At 36.9% G+C, this 19,922-nt stretch overlaps 1 protein-coding gene across 3 annotated transcripts in view; it reads right to left on the reverse strand.

Moving 5' to 3' along the window:
* The window catches only part of TMEM260 (transmembrane protein 260), a 59,785-nt gene that overhangs the window by 23,397 nt on the left and 16,466 nt on the right, over positions 1-19,922 (reverse strand). For all 3 annotated transcript variants that reach the window (XM_024731461.1, XM_024731463.1, XM_024731462.1), the window contains exons 4-8: positions 10,169-10,346; positions 8,643-8,756; positions 5,025-5,204; positions 3,465-3,505; positions 330-413 (exon numbers count right to left, since the gene is read on the reverse strand). In XM_024731461.1, coding sequence (XP_024587229.1) covers positions 330-413; positions 3,465-3,505; positions 5,025-5,204; positions 8,643-8,756; positions 10,169-10,346 — 597 coding nt within the window. The remainder of the gene's footprint in view (positions 1-329; positions 414-3,464; positions 3,506-5,024; positions 5,205-8,642; positions 8,757-10,168; positions 10,347-19,922) is intronic.

Below are 19,922 nucleotides of genomic sequence, written 5' to 3' on the forward strand. Positions count from 1 at the left end.
CTCCAGGGGAGTTCAAATAATTGTTTGCCTCTTTTGCAAAGCAACGATAATTGGCTATGGGATAGTAAGAGATCAAACCAGAAGTTTAAGATATCAGATGGCCCACTTAGTTAGATTATAATATACTGTTCAATGTTCCAAAGTCATTAATTTATAATTAGAAAAAACACCTAGCAAAAAAGCAATACATATTTGCCTTAATACAACTGGTTAGAGTCATTTATTTGGAATATAAAATACTACTGGCAATGTTCTATAATGACATTGAATATATTAATTCAATTAATGAACATGGGAAAAATAATGGAAAAAGGAATTACTTTACTCACTTTCTTACTAAACATATATTTGCCCAAACTGCAAGGGCTTGAATGTTGAATGAGAGTTGGGTCCTCATATTTGTCACCTGAGAACTGTAAAAGACAATCTAATTTATTGTTGGCAAAAACCAAATTTGTGAGTTCCAAATAAAGCATTCTTTATAGACCATATCTGATTATGCAATGAATAATTTTAAGGCTTTGAGTCAGATTTTAAAATTTTGTATTCTTTTAAATTGGGAAGAAAAAGTACCACAAGAAAGAGTTAAACAGTCTAAGATATTTTCCAGTTGTAACATCTGGTTAACAACTTACACAATGTGACCTGAGATAAGAACAAATAATTATTCGGTATTTTTGATATTGGTATACTATACTGATATTATAAACCAATTTGTATCCTAGATTAGTTTGATAAGAAGTCATATGAAACTGAAAATAAAACAATTCAAATAATTTTCTGGAGATCCAATCATGAAGAAAAAAGGAAAGAGAAGTGATCTCTAACCATCGTTTTCTAGGTTATCTTCTTCCGTAAAAGGCTTCCTTGTTTTCTATACTATTTGGTTCAAAACATGTTTAAGCAATCTCCAAGAAATGTATTTTTCCCCTACAATTAATCTAAATTATTTCATTAACTAATAAGCATTTTCTAAGTGTTATCTGAGTTCTCAAATAGCTCTAGCAGTCTCCAATTTTTAAAAAAGAAATGACTCTATACACTATCTCAAAGAACTTTCTCCCTACTGGCAATTTTACTGGAGAAAATGTGATGCCATAATTATGGAAACCACACAGTGTGTATTTTACTAATGGAAACTTATCTACTATGAGAAGATATCCTTCCTCATTTTCAAATACACTTGAAAAATTGATTCCAGCATGAGGCCCATTTCAAACCATTCTTCAAAAGGAATGAAGTCAGTCTCAAAATTTATTCTTGGAGATCTGTTGCTTAAATGTAAGCTCTAAAACATGGTCACTGCCTAGGGTTAGATTCAATAATTTCCAGAATGCAATTCAACAGGATTGCAATTTAAAGATATGCATGGAGAAAGAACGTAATTTGCTTGACTGGAAAAGAGAAGATGATTAGGTTCCATCATGTTGAAGGATTTTCTAGTAAGTTAATTATGAGTTGCCTTTCTCAATATTCTTGTCCACCTGAAACAAAGACTAGAAATTCTCTCACTCATTCAGAGAGTGCTAGGATTATGCCCCCATACCGTATTACGATTTCGTTTGAGCAAACAGTGTCGGTGTGAGTGGTCATCGCTCTTGTCTTTTTTTCTAAGTATATGACCTAACTGCTATTATTTCAATGTAAAGGAGGCCTTTAAGTTCCCCAATAAATGACTTTTATGTGCTACTAATGAAAGTTAGATGTATGGTCTAGGATTAGTCTTGAGGCTTCTCTGGAGTTCATGTGGGATTGTTAAGACAAAATATACTAGTGATCCTGAATGTGACAACTTCGGAAGGTAGGTAGAAAAGAGCCGGCAGGGAGTCTTGGCATGGAGAAAAGCAGAACAAAGGAGAAGCCCAGAGACACTGATAAAGTTGTCTTTATCTTTAAAAGGGGAACTGAGCTTCTTACTACCTTCTTCCCAACAGAAAAGAAAAAGGAGCCACAAAAGTCTCTGTCAGACATAAAAAGAAATATTTAAAGTCAATTGTAAGAACCTCAAAAGGTTATATAAGAATAACTGGTGGCAGGGAAATATTTTCAAGATATAGTATTAAATGAAAAACAGCAGGCTAACAAAACAGAGTATACATTATGATTACATTTTCAAAAACAAGCAAAAATATTAAAAATATTGGAAGGATATAGACAAAAATGTTAATGGATTGAGAACAGTGGTTATCTCTGCATGTTGGAATTATAGTAATTTTAATTTCTTGGTTTGCTTGCCTGTATTTGCTAAATTTTCTGTAATAATTATGTATCATTTATTGGAGTAAAAAGAAAGTAATTTAAAAAGAAAAGAAGGAAGTATGGAAGGAAGCAAACAAGCTAGCTAATGAACAAGACAGAAATTGTGAGAACCTGTGAACTACCTCACATACAGATTTGAAATATTTCCCCCATATTTTAAAAATAGTTTTCAAGTAGTCCTGTGAATTCCATATTAATAGTTTAGGAGATCACTTTAGTGTTAGAGAAACCTATTCATCCCTAATTTTATATTGAAAATATTGTAAGAATATTACAGAACTGGTATGTATATTTTTCAAGTTGCCTTAATCTGTATAGTTTTTTTTTTTAACATCTTTACTGGAGTATAATTGCTTTACAATGGTGTGCTAGTTTCTGCTTTATAACAAAGTGAATCAGCTATACATATACATATATCCCCATGTCCCCTCCCTCTTGCATCTCCCTCCCACCCTCCCTATCCCACCCCTCTAGGTGGTCACAAAGCACGGAGCTGATCTCCCTGTGCTATGCAGCTGCTTCCCACTAGCTATCTATTTTACATTTGGTAGTGTATATATGTCAGTGTTACTCTCTCACTTCATCCCAGCTTTGTATAGGTTTTAAAGCAAATATTAACCCATTTTTCAAAGAACTCTAATAGATAATATAGATGAAAATATATTTGCTTAAGCTGGTTCTAATAAGGCTGGATGTTTAAACATACGCAAGTCAAAAATAGAGCTTACAGACAGCTTGAAGGAAGTCTTAAAAAACATTAAATAAATTAATGTTTGAAGAATTAAATGAATATAGCTCAAACCAAAATAACAAGAAAATAATTGTTCAAATTGTGTTAAATACAATGTTCTAAAATGTCTCCAAAAGAAAGAAGATATAAACAAAGAAAAAGTTATTTCTAAAGCAACAATACATTGGGTAATTTTGTATACAACTGAAAGTTGAAACATTTTCATTTTATATATTCTATTTAGTCTCCTAATAGTCTTATTTACTGTTTTATTTATTACTCATTTTAAGCTTTATCTTATTGAAGGAAATGCTGGAATATTTGTCATTATACACAAAAACTGTTAACCACAGAGGTGAAAACTACATCTCAGACGTACTGCTTCACAAAGAGATAAACTCAGAAATCCCTAAAATCGTTTAAAGGAACTAATAAAGAATTCATTTAAAAATAGTTTAAGATATTTCATACTCACAGCAATATTTCAGACATACTGGATCCTATTTCAGATTTGGCCTAAACATAAAAAAGTTTATTTGCATAAGCATTAAACTGAAGCTTTGGTAGACTATTGTGTTTTAATTACCCTGATTTAAAAGATACACGTTTAAATATACAATGCAACTTGTCTCTTCATTCAAAGTGTTTACTTCAGAGCCTTATTGGATTTTTTAGGAGAAGTCAGTGAAAACTAAACACAGATATCCCTTAGGAATAATTTCAGAGACAATAATTGGCTAAAAATCAGTTAAACTCTTCCAGCGGGAATGATTAACACATTAATGAACTAACAGATTTTACACTTTCATTACAAAGTCTCTTTAAGCTCTTTTTTTGGGCACTTTGGTTAAAGCTCATTATCGCCTGCCTGTAATTTCACAATTATGTGTGAATTATACACATTTCAAATCTGGAATGGCCCTCAAGCAATATTTCAATGGAATAACCAATGTAAGTAAACCAGAGTATAAATTTAAAGTACCAAACTTTCTAAGTCAAAAAATAATAATTATCCTTTTATTAAATGACTTTATTATGAAATACCTCCTACATAAAAAAAACATATATAATATATATTTAGGGAATAAAGAGTTTTTAAAAATCTATAGACTCACCACTCACTGAAGAAACAGAACTGCACGAATACCATAAGGTATCTCACAAAGCTCTCAAAGGGGCTTTCTTGTCCCCCAGTGGTAACTGTATATATATATATACAGTTTTACTATATAGTTTTACTACTTTTTATGTATCCTTCAGCAATAGACTGTTTAGTTTTTGCATGGCTTAGAATTTTGTATAAATGGTATCATATAATATTGTAGTCTTCTGAGATTTGCCTTCTTAAGACACAGAAAGTGCAAACCATGAAAGAAAAATCAGACACAACTGTCTTTCTTAAAATAAAAACCCATCTATTTATCCTTTCACTTTTCAGATAGCCATTACCTACAGCCACATTTAGTGTTTTCCCCTAATTTATGTCTTAGGGAAAGAAAGGCCTTTTGAAATTCTTTAGAACATACAGTTTCCATTAAGTGAGATCATATTTTATGAAGCATTTACATATTTAGATCCCCCACTGAATACTAACATGAACACTGTTCATCAAATATGTTTTAAAAAAAGAAACAAATATACTCATTAAGGTATATTAAAATTTTTGAGATTTTTTTCCCTTTAATCATTTCCAAATATTTTTAATCACAGACCAAGAGCCCAAAGTGATACCGAATGCTAACAAGACTGAAATGCTTCAACTGCGGGCAGCAATCTTTTTACTGCTTGTTATCCTGAAAAACACATTCAGGGTATACAACAGGATGATGTCGGATTAAGTGATCCATTTTTTTTTCTAACATATGTGAAAGGCTACATTCCAAGGGGCAAGTCTGCTATACAAATAACAAATGAAAATTCCAGGTACTGTCATTGACACAAAAACACTGATTTTTTTTTTTTCCACTCAAGGTCCAGGCAGAACACTGAAATTTTGCCACTTATTTCCTTAAAAGGGCTTGAAATATAAATTTACCAGACTGAATGTTCCATATTCTTCCCTGAGAAAATGTGTCAAAAATCCTAGCAATGTTGTCTGGTCTCCCCAGGTCCAACGGGCTTGATGGAGGTAGGATGAGATAGGAAGGTAGACATAGGGCAGCAAACCAGCAGAGAGGTACAGACCCAACTTCAACAAAGAGCCCAGGGACAGTTCCTGCATCAGAGCACATGGTGTCACATGTATAATAATGTTTATTTTAGTCAGATTCATCCTGGAACTTCAAGAACACATCAAGGAAAACATCAAATATGTTTACTCAGAGCTGATCTCTCAATTTATATTAAGTCACCACAGAATACGATGTTAAACTTTCTGATTACTGTGGATTACTAGAAAATTGCATCAGTCTGAATTCCTTTGCATGGCAGGTGAAATCTGAGTGAAGCAAATAATATTAGCAAAGACTCATGAGTATCATGTCTATTGCATCTTTTACATTTAAAACCATGTCATGACATGCAGCATTGCACAGCTGAGATAACCCACTTGGAAGTGATTACGGTGTCTGGCAGTTTTTGAAAATGCCCAAAATATTGTTCTAATACTGATTCACTTCATTCCCATCATCAGAAGCAGACTTCAATTATATACTTTATTATGACTGTACACTGACAATATGTTCTTTCTACAAGTGTTTGGGACATTTAATGAAAATACTTGGCACAAATGAAGCTAGTTTTTAAGTAACATCCCAGTTCATCCAAATGTTCTTTTTTCTCAATTTACATAGGAAGGAAGGAAACTTGTTGTATGCAACAGTCTTGCCTCAAGGAGAATATATTTCTCATCTTCACATTTCTAAAACAAAGGACAACACTGCCAAATTTTTATAAAGATTAAGTCCAGAAGAATCCTGGTATACTAGAAAGATTCAAATAGTGGTTGCTTTAGTAACTGGGAAAAGGGTCTCTTACAAATATTGTGATTAGAAATTGCCCATCTTTCCTTTACAAAATGGAAAATTCATAGGTGACAGTGAATATAAGTACCAAAGTTTGCATTCACCAGAAGTAGAAAAGCAGTTGACTTACATCAGCATTTTCAAATAAACATTCTTAATTGAAAATGGAGTGCTTTTATTATAGTACTAATTTTGCTTGACATTTCTAAAGTGGTAATGAGATTCATAAAAATGATGGGATGAAAAAAGTGTAAGAAATAACTAATTGAAAAATATGGCTTTGCTATTCTTAAGAGTACCTTTAAAGAAAGTAAATGTTTAGATTTTGGTAGTTTCTGCATATTATAAGGTTCAGTTTAGAATGGCAAGGTGCAGTTGTTGCAGAATTTTCCTTTTGTATGGGAAATAAACAGGGAAACAATCACATGAGATCTATTTCAGAGAGTACAGGAGAGAGGTTCTGAGTCCCAGCTGCACGTATACTGGAATCACCTGGGGAACTTTTAAAAAATATTAATATCTGGGCTTTACCCCAAATCAATTAAATCAGAATTAGTTTAGGGTGGTGGGATCACACACACACACACACACACACACACACACACGCACACTCTCTCTTACTTACTTTCTTAAAGCTTCCCAGATAATTTAAGTGAGCTGTCAGGGTCGCAACCAACTGACTCAGGACTTCCAGCGCTGCCTTAGGTCATCTGACCAGTGAGATCCAACTCCCTGTCACTTCACTGGTAGATCTTATTTTCTAGCCTCTGCTCTTTAAATAATGAAAATAAAAGGTCCTTTGAAGAGTCATACTTTCCCAAATTTCATCATTCAGCAGTAGCTGATCTAAGTAGAGTAAACAGGCTCTCAGACCAGGCTCCTAACTTGTCAACCATGAGTCTTGCATGTTTTATATAAGAATACGGCTCTCCCTTCAAAGAACTAACACAAAAGATTTGCTTTTTAAGTTCATGCCAGAGAATGTACCTCTCTGATATCTAAATGCACCTCCCGTGATATCAGAAGACTGGCTAAGAGTGACAGCATCAAGATGGCAACATAAATCATTCCCAACTTCAGTCCTTCTCACAAAACACCATCAGCAACCATCCATAGACATGGCACCACTGTGAAAATCCCAGAAACTGGGGTTGAGGCTAAAGCATATTCCTGGACCACAGAGACTGAGAAGGACCACTTTCGAAGTGTCAGGGGGCACTCTGACCACATCACCCCTCCCCTAGGCCAGCACAGCACTGCACCAAGAGGACTCCCCTAGGACTACAGTTTTTCCAGTGGGAAAAGAGAGCCCAAGGTGGATATCCCGCTCCTCCAGCATTGCAGGATGCTTCCCAGGAGGCTCACTCAGTTCTCACCTCGCAGGGACCACTGGGGGGATCTTCAGGGCTCAACCACTGGGGATCAGATAGAGACGGAGAAGGGGAGCAAGGCTTACAGCAACCAGTCTCCCATCTTGGCAGACCACGTTCCTGCTTGCAGCAGTGCCAGAGCAGAGATCTTAGCCAGCAGTTCTGCACATCTGCAGAGCCGAGCCAGTGGCTGATCCCAATCTAAAATAATTCTGATTTAATGGATGTGGGTCATACATTAATGTAATAAAATCCATATATGACAAGCCCACAGCTAACATCGTACTCAGTGGTGACAGATTGAAAGCTTCTCCTTTAAGATCAGGAACAAGACAAGACAAGGGTACCCACTCACCAGTCTCACCACTCATGTTCAACATAGTACTGAAGTCCTACTCAGAGTAATCAGGCAAGAAAAAGAAATAAAAGGAATCCAAATTAGAAAGGAAGAAGTGGGAATTCCCTGGCAGTCCAGCGGTTAGGAATCCACGCTTCCACTGCAGGTGGCAGAGGTTCGATCCCTGGTGGGAGAACTAAGATCCCACATGCAGCTCAGCAGGGCCAAAAGAAAAAAAAAAAAAGAAGAAGAAATAAAATTGTCTCTGTTTGCCAATGACATGATCTTATATAGAAAATCCTAAAGATTCCATCAAAAAGCTGTTAGAACTAATAAACAAATTCAGGAAAGTTGCAGGATACAAAATCAACACACAAAAATTAGTTGTGTTTCTATATAATAACAATGAACTATCTGGGAAAAAAAAACTATCTCATTTACAATAACATCAAAAAGATAAAATGCTTAGGAATAAATGTAACCAAGGAGGTGAAATATCTGTGTACTGAAAACTATAAGACGTTGATGAAAGAAACTGAAGAAGACACAAATGAAAAGATATATCATGTTCATGGATTAAAATAATTAATATTGTTAAAATGTTCATACTACCCAACGCCATCTATAGATTCAATGATATTCCTATCAAGCTTTATATGAAATAAATAAAGCAAGCCCGTGTTTTCTGATTCCATAAATGTCATAGTGAGCATAAATAAAATATTATGAATTTTCGTTTTTACTCAAAAACTTACCTTCGGGGCTTCCCTGGTGGGGCAGTGGTTGAGAGTCCACCTGCCGATGCAGGGGACACGGGTTTGTGCCCCGGTCCGGGAAGATCCCAAATGCCGTGGAGCAGCTGGGCCCGTGAGCCATGGCCGCTGAGCCTGCGCGTCTGGAGCCTGTGCTCCGCAATGGGAGAGGCCACAGCAGTGAGAGGCCCACATACCGCAAAAAAAAAAAAAAAAAACAGAAAAACTTACCTTCTCTTTTAAAAGTCGAAAGAGAATCCATGGTATTATGCACAAAACATAGACTACTACTGTGTGCTGATTACATAAGCTAAGGCCACAGCAGAAAGCACCAATTTTAGATATCTGAAAATAAATAAAAGAAAAAAATCCAAGTTAAAAATTCACCAAAAACAGCACAATAGTAAAAAGCTATTCTTTATATTAAAGCTAAGCATTTGTACGATAAGTCTGGTTAAAATCAACATCTTAGATGCAAACAGTCATGCTTTAACATGCACTAATATTTATCACCATTATTTTTTATTATTATTTTTCATTCTCATCAAATCATTGCAGAGTGTGACCTTAAATTACTGTCTTCAAACTAAGTTTTACAAAGTCCTATATGATGACATGTCCTAACAGTAACAGGATATTGTGTAATTCTCATTCAAGTGAAATCTAGAACTGAAGTTCAACAATTCTGTTTGACTTTTTCTCCTATTGAATTAAATAAACTGAATATAACACTTTTATTTAGAAACCTGGTTCTCTATGGGTGGTCTTTCTGCTATTTTTGAACATGTGTTATTTTCATAATCAGAAAAAAGTTTATTTTAAATAAAAAATAAACTCTAAGGGCTTCCCTGGTGGCACAGTGGTTGAGAGTCCGCCTGCCGATGCAGGGGACACGGGTTCGTGCCCCGGTCCGGGAAGATCCCACATGCCGCGGAGCGGCTGGGCCCGTGAGCCGTGGCTGCTGAGCCTGCGCGTCCGGAGCCTGTGGTCCGCAACGGGAGAGGCCACGACAGTGAGAGGCCCGCGTACCACAAAATAAATAAATAAATAAACTCTAACAGCACCACAGGTTTGTTTATGGAAGCCTCAGATAAACTTTTATATTCTTTTGTTTCTATAATCTTTAATGACACAGGCTGTGCATATACTAAGATGATCTGGCACTCTTCAATGTATAGACGGTAAGCCCTTAGAAGACAGGGTTCCTCCACATTTCAAATTATTTTGATGATAGTGTTGGCCTTAGAAGTCACTGTAATCTCTTTGGGACTACTTCATTTTACAGTTGATCCTCTCCTTTTAGTTAAAAAAAAAAAAAGTGCAAATTTGATCTTTTTTGCAATTAGAGAATAAGTCAATGTGCCATAATGGTAAATAATTTAAGGTAGTCAACCTAGGACTTGGCATCTTAAGATCACACACACACACACACACACACACACACACACACACACACACACGATGGTGGATTAACCAACAAGTCTATCTTTCTCATAGGACTCAAAAGGGATTTCAGAATACCCTCATTCTTCAAAAACCTTCTGAACTGTGAAAGAAAAAAAAAAATTCCATGTTTTATAAAGGCTCTCATCGTTCATAGTAAAAGAATTGAGAATATTTTCTCTCTCAACATGCCTAGATTACCTTGACAGTAATCAGAATAGATAAACAATATCTAAACCAAAGTTAAAAAGAAATAGAGCATCTGTCAAAAAATTAAAACAAAAAGTGATTTCACTTTGATCAAAATAGGTTACCTTTGATCTTTCTTGTGCAGTTGTTGCCTCCTCAAAATGTACAGTAAGAGCCATAAGCAGCCCCACAAACAGATTGTTTAAGCTAAAAACCTCTGCTGCAATGGACCACTGCCATGTTAGACGAGAAAATGAAAACACCCCCGCAGCAAGGATTCCTCCAGCATATGAGCCAGAAAGCCTGCAAATACAGATAACATGAAATCTTCTTTCCCAACCAAAAGAACCGACTTTACTTTCCTTTTTGTGAACTGTAGCAGCAGCAATTATGACAGTCGCCCAGCACTATCCCAACACATTAGATGGTTAATACATTACTTCATGTAATAATTCCTTTCAACAGATTTTAATTATGAAGTCCATATATTAACCTATTAACAAACAAATGAACAAACCTGCTTGGTATCCTATGGATTGGATGAGGTTTAGTTCTCAGATGTAACCTTTAGGATTCAAGCCAGTTCAGAAAGCCTGAAGAGACAGTAGCTAGAGAGATAACAAACCTGTGTCATTTTTCTTGCTATATCTAAGAAGAAGAATGATAACGACTGGTTAAGACTGAAATGCGTTTAATTGTAAAAATTAATGAAACGGCAGAATATCTGTTCAGGAACATTCACTTATTGTGGAATGTTTGGATCTAGGTACTTCCTACATTTATCTCCCAACATTTGGCAAAATATGTCTTGGTCACAATATTTGGTGCTTTTAAGATCTTGTAAGCTAGATTCTTAGTTTCTGATGATTTCTTCTTTACACAAAGTCAAAGTTAAAAATGATATATCTTTTAAAGAGAAGGATGGGAATGTGAATTTTAGAAACCCAGAAGAATCAAATGCTACACTTGGAAACAAATTCTTCGCCCCCAAATGCCAACAAGAGCCCCATATTTCAAATCAGTCAAGGAAACTGGATCTCAATTCAGAGATAAGATTTCAGACTGGTAATGTGGCATATCAAACCAAAACAACTTCCTATTTCACTATAAATCTAAAGCTATGAAAATTAAAGCTATTACTGAATATCTATTGCTTACAAGCATTACTCAGCAAGCATCTCTATGTCTAATAATTATGATATTATATGGTCCCAGGGCATTACTTTTTAGCTGTATTGCTTTGTATAAAATTTATGGGGTAATTGCATGGCTTTTAATCAATCTTAATAGAAAAAAAAAAAAGCTAAAAAATTTCAGTATCACCAAACCTGTTTTTCTTTGAGTTTCTCTTTACAATTTTTCTGTTTTCTTTCCCTTATAAAATTCATCAGTTTCCTATTTCTTGCAGAGTACCCCATTCTCCCAGTTATCCTGATTCAGGACCCTAAAGTTATTTCTTCCTTCCAAATTCCTTCCCAGATTCCTTTCGATTTGTATTCCTATTGCCTTAGACTCAATTATTTTAATAGTTGCCTAACTTGTCTTATGTTTTTCCAACGCTTCTGCAATATAACATCGGAGTAAACTTTCTGAAACATACTCTTTGTGAATTCTCTCCATCCCTATAGGATAAATAAGAAATGAGTTAGCCTGGAATCCAGGCTCCCAATAAACCAGACACCCCTAGCCACTAATTACCAACATGATCTCCCACCAACTAGTCAAGCTCCTCAAAATTCCCTAAGACAGGACTATTCTTAGCTCTGCACCTTTGCTCATGCTGTAGTGCTGAACTGAATATCCTCGCTGCTCCTTTATTAAAACTCTGCTCTTTTCTCAATTTTCTCTTCAATTCCCTGGTTTCTAGCCCATCTCTGCATATTGATAGCATTTAATTGTCTGTAACAATTATTTTTACATTGTTTTTGAAATATGAACTGGAGTTAAACTTCACTTAGATTGGAAGCATCTAGCCCCAAGCACAGAAAGGAAACTTAGCAAATGAGAGAATGAATTAATCTTCATGTATTAGTAACATTTTAAAGGAACTAAGTTTCAGCTCTCAATATGACTCTGGACAGTCAGCATAAGATACAAGATTCCTTCCTCTACTTAAAAGAAAGGAAGTGCTCAAACGGAGACATGACAAAAGGACATAGGAGCCAGCTTACAGGGCTCTCATGGCCAAACTGGGGATAACTTGATCATCAAGAAAATTATAGTAATAGACTGTAACCCAATGAATAAATAAGAATCTATGAATCTATAGTGATACAAAAATTGGGTGAGAAGAGAAAGTCCATGGAAAGTCAACTAATAACTGTAGAAGAAATGATGGAATTAAAATCACCATTTGGCAACTGTCATAATAATCAAGGGATACCAAAATAGTGGGTAAGAGGTTTGCAGTAACAGAAATATGTACATAGTCTAAAGGTATCATCCTGTAAATAGATTAATTACAAAGGGAGAAATGGTAACTTTACAGTGGCAAACTGGACAGACACAATCTTAACCACGTGATCAAAGTTAACAGCCCAGTAATGGGACAAACAAACGTCATATGCTTCCTTAGCTATTGCAATAAAAAGAATACAGCATCATTTCTACGGCATTCCTGCCAAAAATGCATTACCTGAATTTAAGCAAGACGAAAGACAAACTCAAACTGAAGGACACTACAAAATAACTGGCCTGTATGTATCAAAAAATATCAAGGTCTTGACAAAAAACAAAAAAAACATCATGAGGAACAGTTTCAGATTAAAGAGGAATACACAACAGAATAAAAGACATGATCTAGGATTTTCTTCTACTGTAAGCACACTATCTGAGAAAATTGGAAAAACTGAATCAAGTCTGAAGGTTAGGTAACAGTGTTGTATCACTGATAATTTCTTTGAGACCTCCACTGTGGATATACAAGAAAATGTTTTTAAGGAACATATCTTGAAGCATTTAAGGGTAAAAGGATACTATGACTGCAGCTTACTCTTAAATGGTTAAAAAACAAAACAAAACAATACATGCATACTCACTGAGTCAAGCATAAAGCGAATGTGGTAAAATACTAACATCTGGGGAACCTGGGTAAAGGGTAGACAGAGTTGGGCTCTTCTTGCCACTTTTCTATAAATCTGAAATTACGGCAAAATAAGAAGTTAAAAAAACAAATCAGGGGCTTCCCTGGTGGCGCAGTGGTTGAGTCCGCCTGCCGATGCAGGGGACACGGGTTCGTGCCCCGGTCCGGGAGGATCCCACATGCCGCGGAGCGGCTGGGCCCGTGAGCCATGGCCGCTGAGTCTGCGTGTCCAGAGCTCCGCAACGGGAGAGGCCGCAACAGTGAGAGGCCCGTGTACCGCAAAAAAAAAAAAAAATCAGCAAATTTCCAAGATACTTTGCTAACATTTATTGAGTTTCTTGCTACTGTGTTTCAGGTATTGCTCTAAGTGCCTTCTTTATATTAATTCATTTTATATGCACAATAACCCTATGAGTAGATGGGATTTGTCTCCTTTTTTCAAATGAAGAAACTGAGGCTCAGGGAGGCCAAGTAATTTTTCCAAGTCCTATGGTAGGTAATTAAGTGGCAGAACCAGGATTGAAATTGTTAGTCTAGCTATTTAGGACCATGACATTATGGGGTAAAAGATGGTTATTTTAGTTTTAATGTCAAATAATTTATTTCAGACTAATGATACATTGTACTTTTACTTGGTTAACTATGCTCTCCTTGAGTAAATAGAACAGAAGTTTTGTCCATTATTAGAATCGTGTTTATGTCTATGTTTTATCAACACAACATACTACCAACTTGAATTGTACACACCTGTCAAGATTGATTTTAACCTTTTTTTTTTGAAAGGGCAATTAAAGTTTAAAACCACCAAACAGTTAATTAAAGAGAACTGATATGTACAAATCCTCAATAAGAAAACTCATGACTCACTAATCTACAATGATTTTTAACACATTATTATACTCAGAAAGACATCCTAGTGTTTGAATTGTTGACATTAATTATTGGAATTATGAATGAACTATGTTAACTGCCTTTTCAAATATTTCATAAGTTTTTAGAAACTGAAGAGTAAAGGTAAAATTATCAACTTCAGTGATAAAATTTATCCAGTCACCTTAGACTATTACAGATAGTTATGTACATTAGCATTTTATTGAAGACTTATCCTACAACAGCAAGGTCTTTATAATCTGAATTTTCCCCACCTGATTTCTGTCCCACACCACCCTCCTGCCAAGGTCAGGATGGTTTTACAACAAACAATCCGTATACTCTTTCATTAGATTTTTCTTGGTATCAGAGAAATAATTTGTGAGACTGTGAGTAAGGTGATAGGAGAGAAAATAACTGATTATAAAACCAGTAATGGAAATCAAACCTATAATCATGATCTTTTTAGCATCTCAAATGAGCTTGCCTAGAAATCAACTCAGTCTATAGGAATTTGGGTTGTAGTCCTAATATAAATTGAAGACAAAAGGATAGTGGACCTTTTTTCTTTTGGTTTTGTTGCTTAACATCTAAAATCCTCTCCTATGCTTGAGGGATATGAGTTTATGAGGCAAGGCCCCTCCTATTATACACACTAAAAATATGAGATACGTTTCCAACCTCCCTTGCAGCTAGAGCATGGGTGTGTATGACCTGGGCTCTGTCTGTCAGAATCACCTGCTCCATTCTTTGAATTGGAAAATCGTGAGGCCAAGAAGCAGGGATGGAGACAGAATCAGACATGGCTGGTGGGATTTGTGCATCATTTTCACAGACAACGATGGCAGCACTTGGAAGGGCAGTGCTCAGAATCCAGGTCAGTGTTGGTGGTGTAAGCTGGGGTGTCTGGGGCCCAGAGATGGCAGCAGTGGTGGTTTCACTAGCATATACCTGCCTAGGACTCTGAATATTTTGGGCTCTGAGCCTGGTAATCCATCCCTCCTAGAAATTCTGCAAGCTCTGCAACTTCCTTCTCTTTTTTTTTTCCAATGCTAGATTTGAATGTTTCCTTTTGTAAAAAGCTTTATTGAGACATAATTCATATACTATACATTCACCCATGTAAAGTGTACAATTAAATATTTTTAGTATATTTACAGATATATGCAACCATCACTACAGTCAATTTTATAACATTTTCATCACCTCAGAAAGAAACTCTCTCTCCTTTAACTATCTCCCCCCATCCCCACCCGCAATCTCACTGCCAGGCTTAAGCAACCACTAATCTACTTTCTGTCTGTGAATTTCCCTCTTCTGGGCTTTCTTATAAATGGAATCATAGAATATGTGGACTTCTGTGACCGGCTTCTTTCACTTAGCACAATGTGTTCGAGGTTCATCCAACTTGTAGTATCATTTCTTTTTATGGCTGAATTAATATTCCACTGTATAGATATACCAAATTTTGCTTATTCATTCTTCCGTTGATGGACATTTGGATTGTTTCCACCTTTTGCCTACTATGAATAGTGCGCCTATAAACATTTGTGTACAAGTTTTTGTGTGGACATATGCTTTCATTTCTCTAGGGTATGTAACTAGGAGTGGAATTGCTGGAGCCTACGGCAACCCATTTAATCATCTGAGGAACTGCTAGACTGTTTTCCAAAGTCACTACATAATTTTACATTCACACTAGCAATGGATGAGGGTTCTGATTTTTCCACAACCTAGTGAACACCTGTTATCTGATTTTTTGATTCTAGCCATCCTAGTGGGTGTGAAGTGGATCTCCCTGAGATTTTTTTTTAAAGCACTTTTTTAAAAAACATGTATTTGGTTGCGCTGGGTCTTAGTTGTGGCAGGCAGGCTCCTTAGTTGCAGCTCTCCAGCTCCTTAGTTGAGGCATGCGACCTCTTAGTTGCAACATGCATGTGGGATCTAGTTCCTTGAGTAGGGATCGAATCCGGGCCCCCTGCATTGGGAGTGCGGAGTCGTAACCACTGCGCCACTGGGGCAGTCCCTCACATTGAGATTTTGATTTGCACTTCCCTAATGGCTAATGATGTTGCACAACTTTTTAAGCACTTATTGGCCATTTGTACATCTTCCCTGGAGAAATGTCTATTCAGATCTTTTGCCCATTTTTAAAATTGTGTTGTCTTTTTATTATTGAGTTGTAGCATTCTTCCCAACTTCCTTTCAATATGTTTCTTTTTTGCTAAACACAGCCAGAGTCAATTGCTTGCAATCAAGAATCCTGACTAAAACAACCTGCCTTCCCTGTTTATTATTTCTATTAAGTCTTCAAGAAAAACTGTGTGAGGAAATTCTGAAAATAAATGCTTAAGTTGTCAGAGCTTTGTGGGACACAGAAGAGACGGCAGTATGCTTAAGAGCAGAAAGTTACGTGTGCATCCATAAATAGAATATACTAAAACATTTTGGAGGCCTCGTCATTTTACTATTTATGTTTTCCATAAAATAATGTATATAGGCTAAGCCTGTGAGAAGTTCTTTGATTCCAACAGCGTTTTATAAGTCAAACTGTGAATGTCTCTTCAAACACACACGTTTGAACACACTGCCTTTAAAAGTTTACTTCATACTAAGATTCAGAATCAACCAACATTTACTGACCACGTCACATGTACAAATTAATGGATTAAGAAAAGTAGAGATAATTTGAAACATCTGTTGTGAGAAAACTCCACAAGCTGAGGAGGGCTACATAACAAGGACTTGTAGGTAGCAAATAACACGTAATAATAAATGCTCAGCTGAGGCTGGAGACCACAGGGGCTATGGATATGGGGCACTATAGCCTCAGTCCGCATGGCTGTGGAAAGGTCTGCAGCAGCCTGAGCTGGGCCTGGGCAGGCTGGACGGAGCTGGGGTTAGGGGCTTTACTAGGTAAGCAGGACAGAAGGACAAGAGGGAAAGGTGTTAAAGTATGAACCACAGGGTCTACATTGGATGGGGACGGAAGCAGAGCCAGCAGGGGGCTGATGGAGGGATCAAAAAGATGAGCAAAGGGATCTAGGTGTCAATTAAATGGAAGACAAGTGTAGGGGCATCGAGGAAATGAGGGAGCTGAAAGCTCAAGTCAGGCAGGGAGTGGGAAGTGGGTTGGGAAAGGGGACGGAAAATTGCTGAAGGATGGAACAGGCCTGTAAAGTAAGATGACTCTACTGCTGAAAGGGGCCTGTGATGGAAGAGTTTAATAAAGCTGTTCTCAAAGTCATATGATATTCATTAAAATTAAGCATTTTTCTCAAAAGACAAGCAGTACATCACACATTAATAAGTCTGCAGGGTGAGCCCAGTGTAGGAAGACAGGTGTGCGGCCCAGTGCCACATCACACGCAGGCTAACGAGGAGATGTGCCCCCCCCCACGTGAGTACACAGCAAGCTGGGCCTGTGACTGGCTAACCCATCAAAGGATGATGTCAGCAATGGTGAGGGGGTCTCCAGTTCATTCACTGACTCTGTAGGCGGGCAGTCTCATTATACTGTTCACGGTATACACATTATCTGCGCATGCTTCGTTTCACCTTACTGAGATGGAGATAAACGACTAAAGAGCAAGCTGACGTCGAGGATGCTTTTCTGAAGGCAAGTTTCAGGGTCATGGTGAGGCTCAGGATTGGCTTCACACTGTCCACATCTGCAGCCTCCACCCTCTGTTCTCACCCTGGTTCTCTACTAAAATTGTTCTCGCTGGGGTCCCCGATGACCATCTAACTGCCAAATACAATAAGCTCTGGGGACCCCTCTGCTGCCCTGGGTCACTCCCACAGCCACACTCATTGAGTTGACATCTGGACCTCACATCCTCTGGGTTTCCTTCTATGGCTCTGGATCTTCCTTATGTGTTTTCTCCAAATGGCTCCTCTTCTTGCATTTAACTCCTTTAAAGCCAGCGTTTCCCAAGATTTCTTTCTCAGGACATTGTTCTCACTCTGCTCTGCCTGGGTGACTTTATTCACCATCTTGATTTCATCTGCCAGCTACAAACTAAAGGAACCAAATGTCTCCAGAAATGCCTCTCCCTTAGTGTTGAACTTACCTTATCCCCAACTTACTGTTGTACCCTCACCACAAAGCCACCCCAACTCTGGACATTCCATAGAACCTCAGTGTCCGTACATGCAAAACTGATTTCTCATCCCCCTCCCTGAAATAATTCCTGCTCCCGTGTTCTCTATCTTAGTAAATTTCATTATCTTCCTCGTTTAGTAATCTAAGTTAAGAGACTTATGAGTCATCATCAGAGCTCCTCTCCCCTTCTCCCTGCAAAACATATCACATCCTGCCAACTGTACTTCATCAACATTTTAAAAACTCACGCTCTTCTCTCCACCCACATCACCACTGCCCTAGTTCAGCTCATCTGAATCCACACCTCAGGTTCACACCAATACTGCAGCTTTGCGTGCTGCCTGCTTCCAGTGCTAGGCCCACCACTGCCACCAGAGTGAGGGACCTCAAGCATATCTGATCTTGAACTTTTCTGCCTCCAACCCTTTAAGGATTCCTCTTTGACTATCAAGCATATTCCAAGCTCCCCATGACAATAGACAAGGATTTTCGTGATCTGGTCTCAGTCCACCTGCAGCTTCATTTTTGACATAACCCATTTCGAGCTGTGCTCCAGCAACACTGAATGACTTGTTAAGTCCCTGTGCTCACAGGCTCTTTCTCCTCCACCTCTGGGTTTCTCTGCACAGGAGGTTCTCTGTATCTGGAACATGGTTCTGCCTTCACTTGGCCACTGCCACTCATTGTGTACAACTCAATACGGGCGTCACCTTTCCAAGAAGTTTTCCCGAAAGTGCTTTCACCAAGACTAGGGTAGTTGCTCCATCTCGCGATTCTCATTAAATTAAACATATTAAATGGGTACTGAATAGGCAGATTTTTCTGTATTTCTGAGGCATAGAATATTTTAACTGTAACCTAATCAAAACATAGGAAGGAAACCAGATGTGAGGAACTTAAAACTCTCCAAGAGAATTATTTTTGGATTACTGATACCACTAGATAGCCATGTCAGCATTTTAGCACTTTTTAAAAGGTAAAAGTATATTGCACTTTACATATATGTGTATTTGTGTATCCCATATAGAAAAGCTATATGATTTTCTGAAAACTAAATGTTTATATATATATATAATTTCAGATATACTTTATCTTCAGTTTTTAATGCTCTTCAAATATCCAAATAGCAATGGTTTCTAATTACCTCAACCTAAGTCCAACCATCTCTAGTAATGCTTTATAAAATAGCTTATGCCATTACTTAGAAATTATTCTCTTTTAATTGTAAAAAATTGAAAGAAAAGATGTTTTGGTAGTGGAGTAAATTTTGTTTCTTTTAAGGACCATGTCCTTTATCACTGCTGTCCTTTACTGTTATAAAAGTGATGTTTTAGTAACAAATGCGATTAAGGGAAAAGAACTAAAAAATTCATTTTGATTTTGTTACGCTGATTTTTTTAAAATAAAGTGAGGTCCATATGGATATATCTTTCAGAAACTAGGGAATAATCATTTCATCATTCTGTACTTTAATTCAAGTGTTTAAATATTCTTTTGGTAACAGTATAGAAATAATAATTTACTTTAAAAGTTTTTTTCATATTACTTGATTTATTCCTTGTCTGTAACACAAATATTTCAAAGGGAAAAATAAAATATGGAAGGTTCACAGTTACTCATATTGCCTTTCACACTGATGTGTAAAGAAGATCCCTTACAGTTTCTCAAACTTCTGTGAAATTTCAAACGAAATACCTCAAAGTTTCCATTTTATGTCTTTTTGAGCCAAATATCAATGAACCTTTCATATCAATAAGCCACTGTGAATTTGAGATAGAAAAAGACATTAAATGTGCAGAGACTTATCTAAGTGATGCTGCAA

Source organism: Neophocaena asiaeorientalis, unplaced genomic scaffold (genome assembly GCF_003031525.2).
Source record: "Neophocaena asiaeorientalis asiaeorientalis breed wild unplaced genomic scaffold, Neophocaena_asiaeorientalis_V1.1 scaffold603, whole genome shotgun sequence".
NCBI classification, from domain to species: domain Eukaryota; kingdom Metazoa; phylum Chordata; class Mammalia; order Artiodactyla; family Phocoenidae; genus Neophocaena; species Neophocaena asiaeorientalis.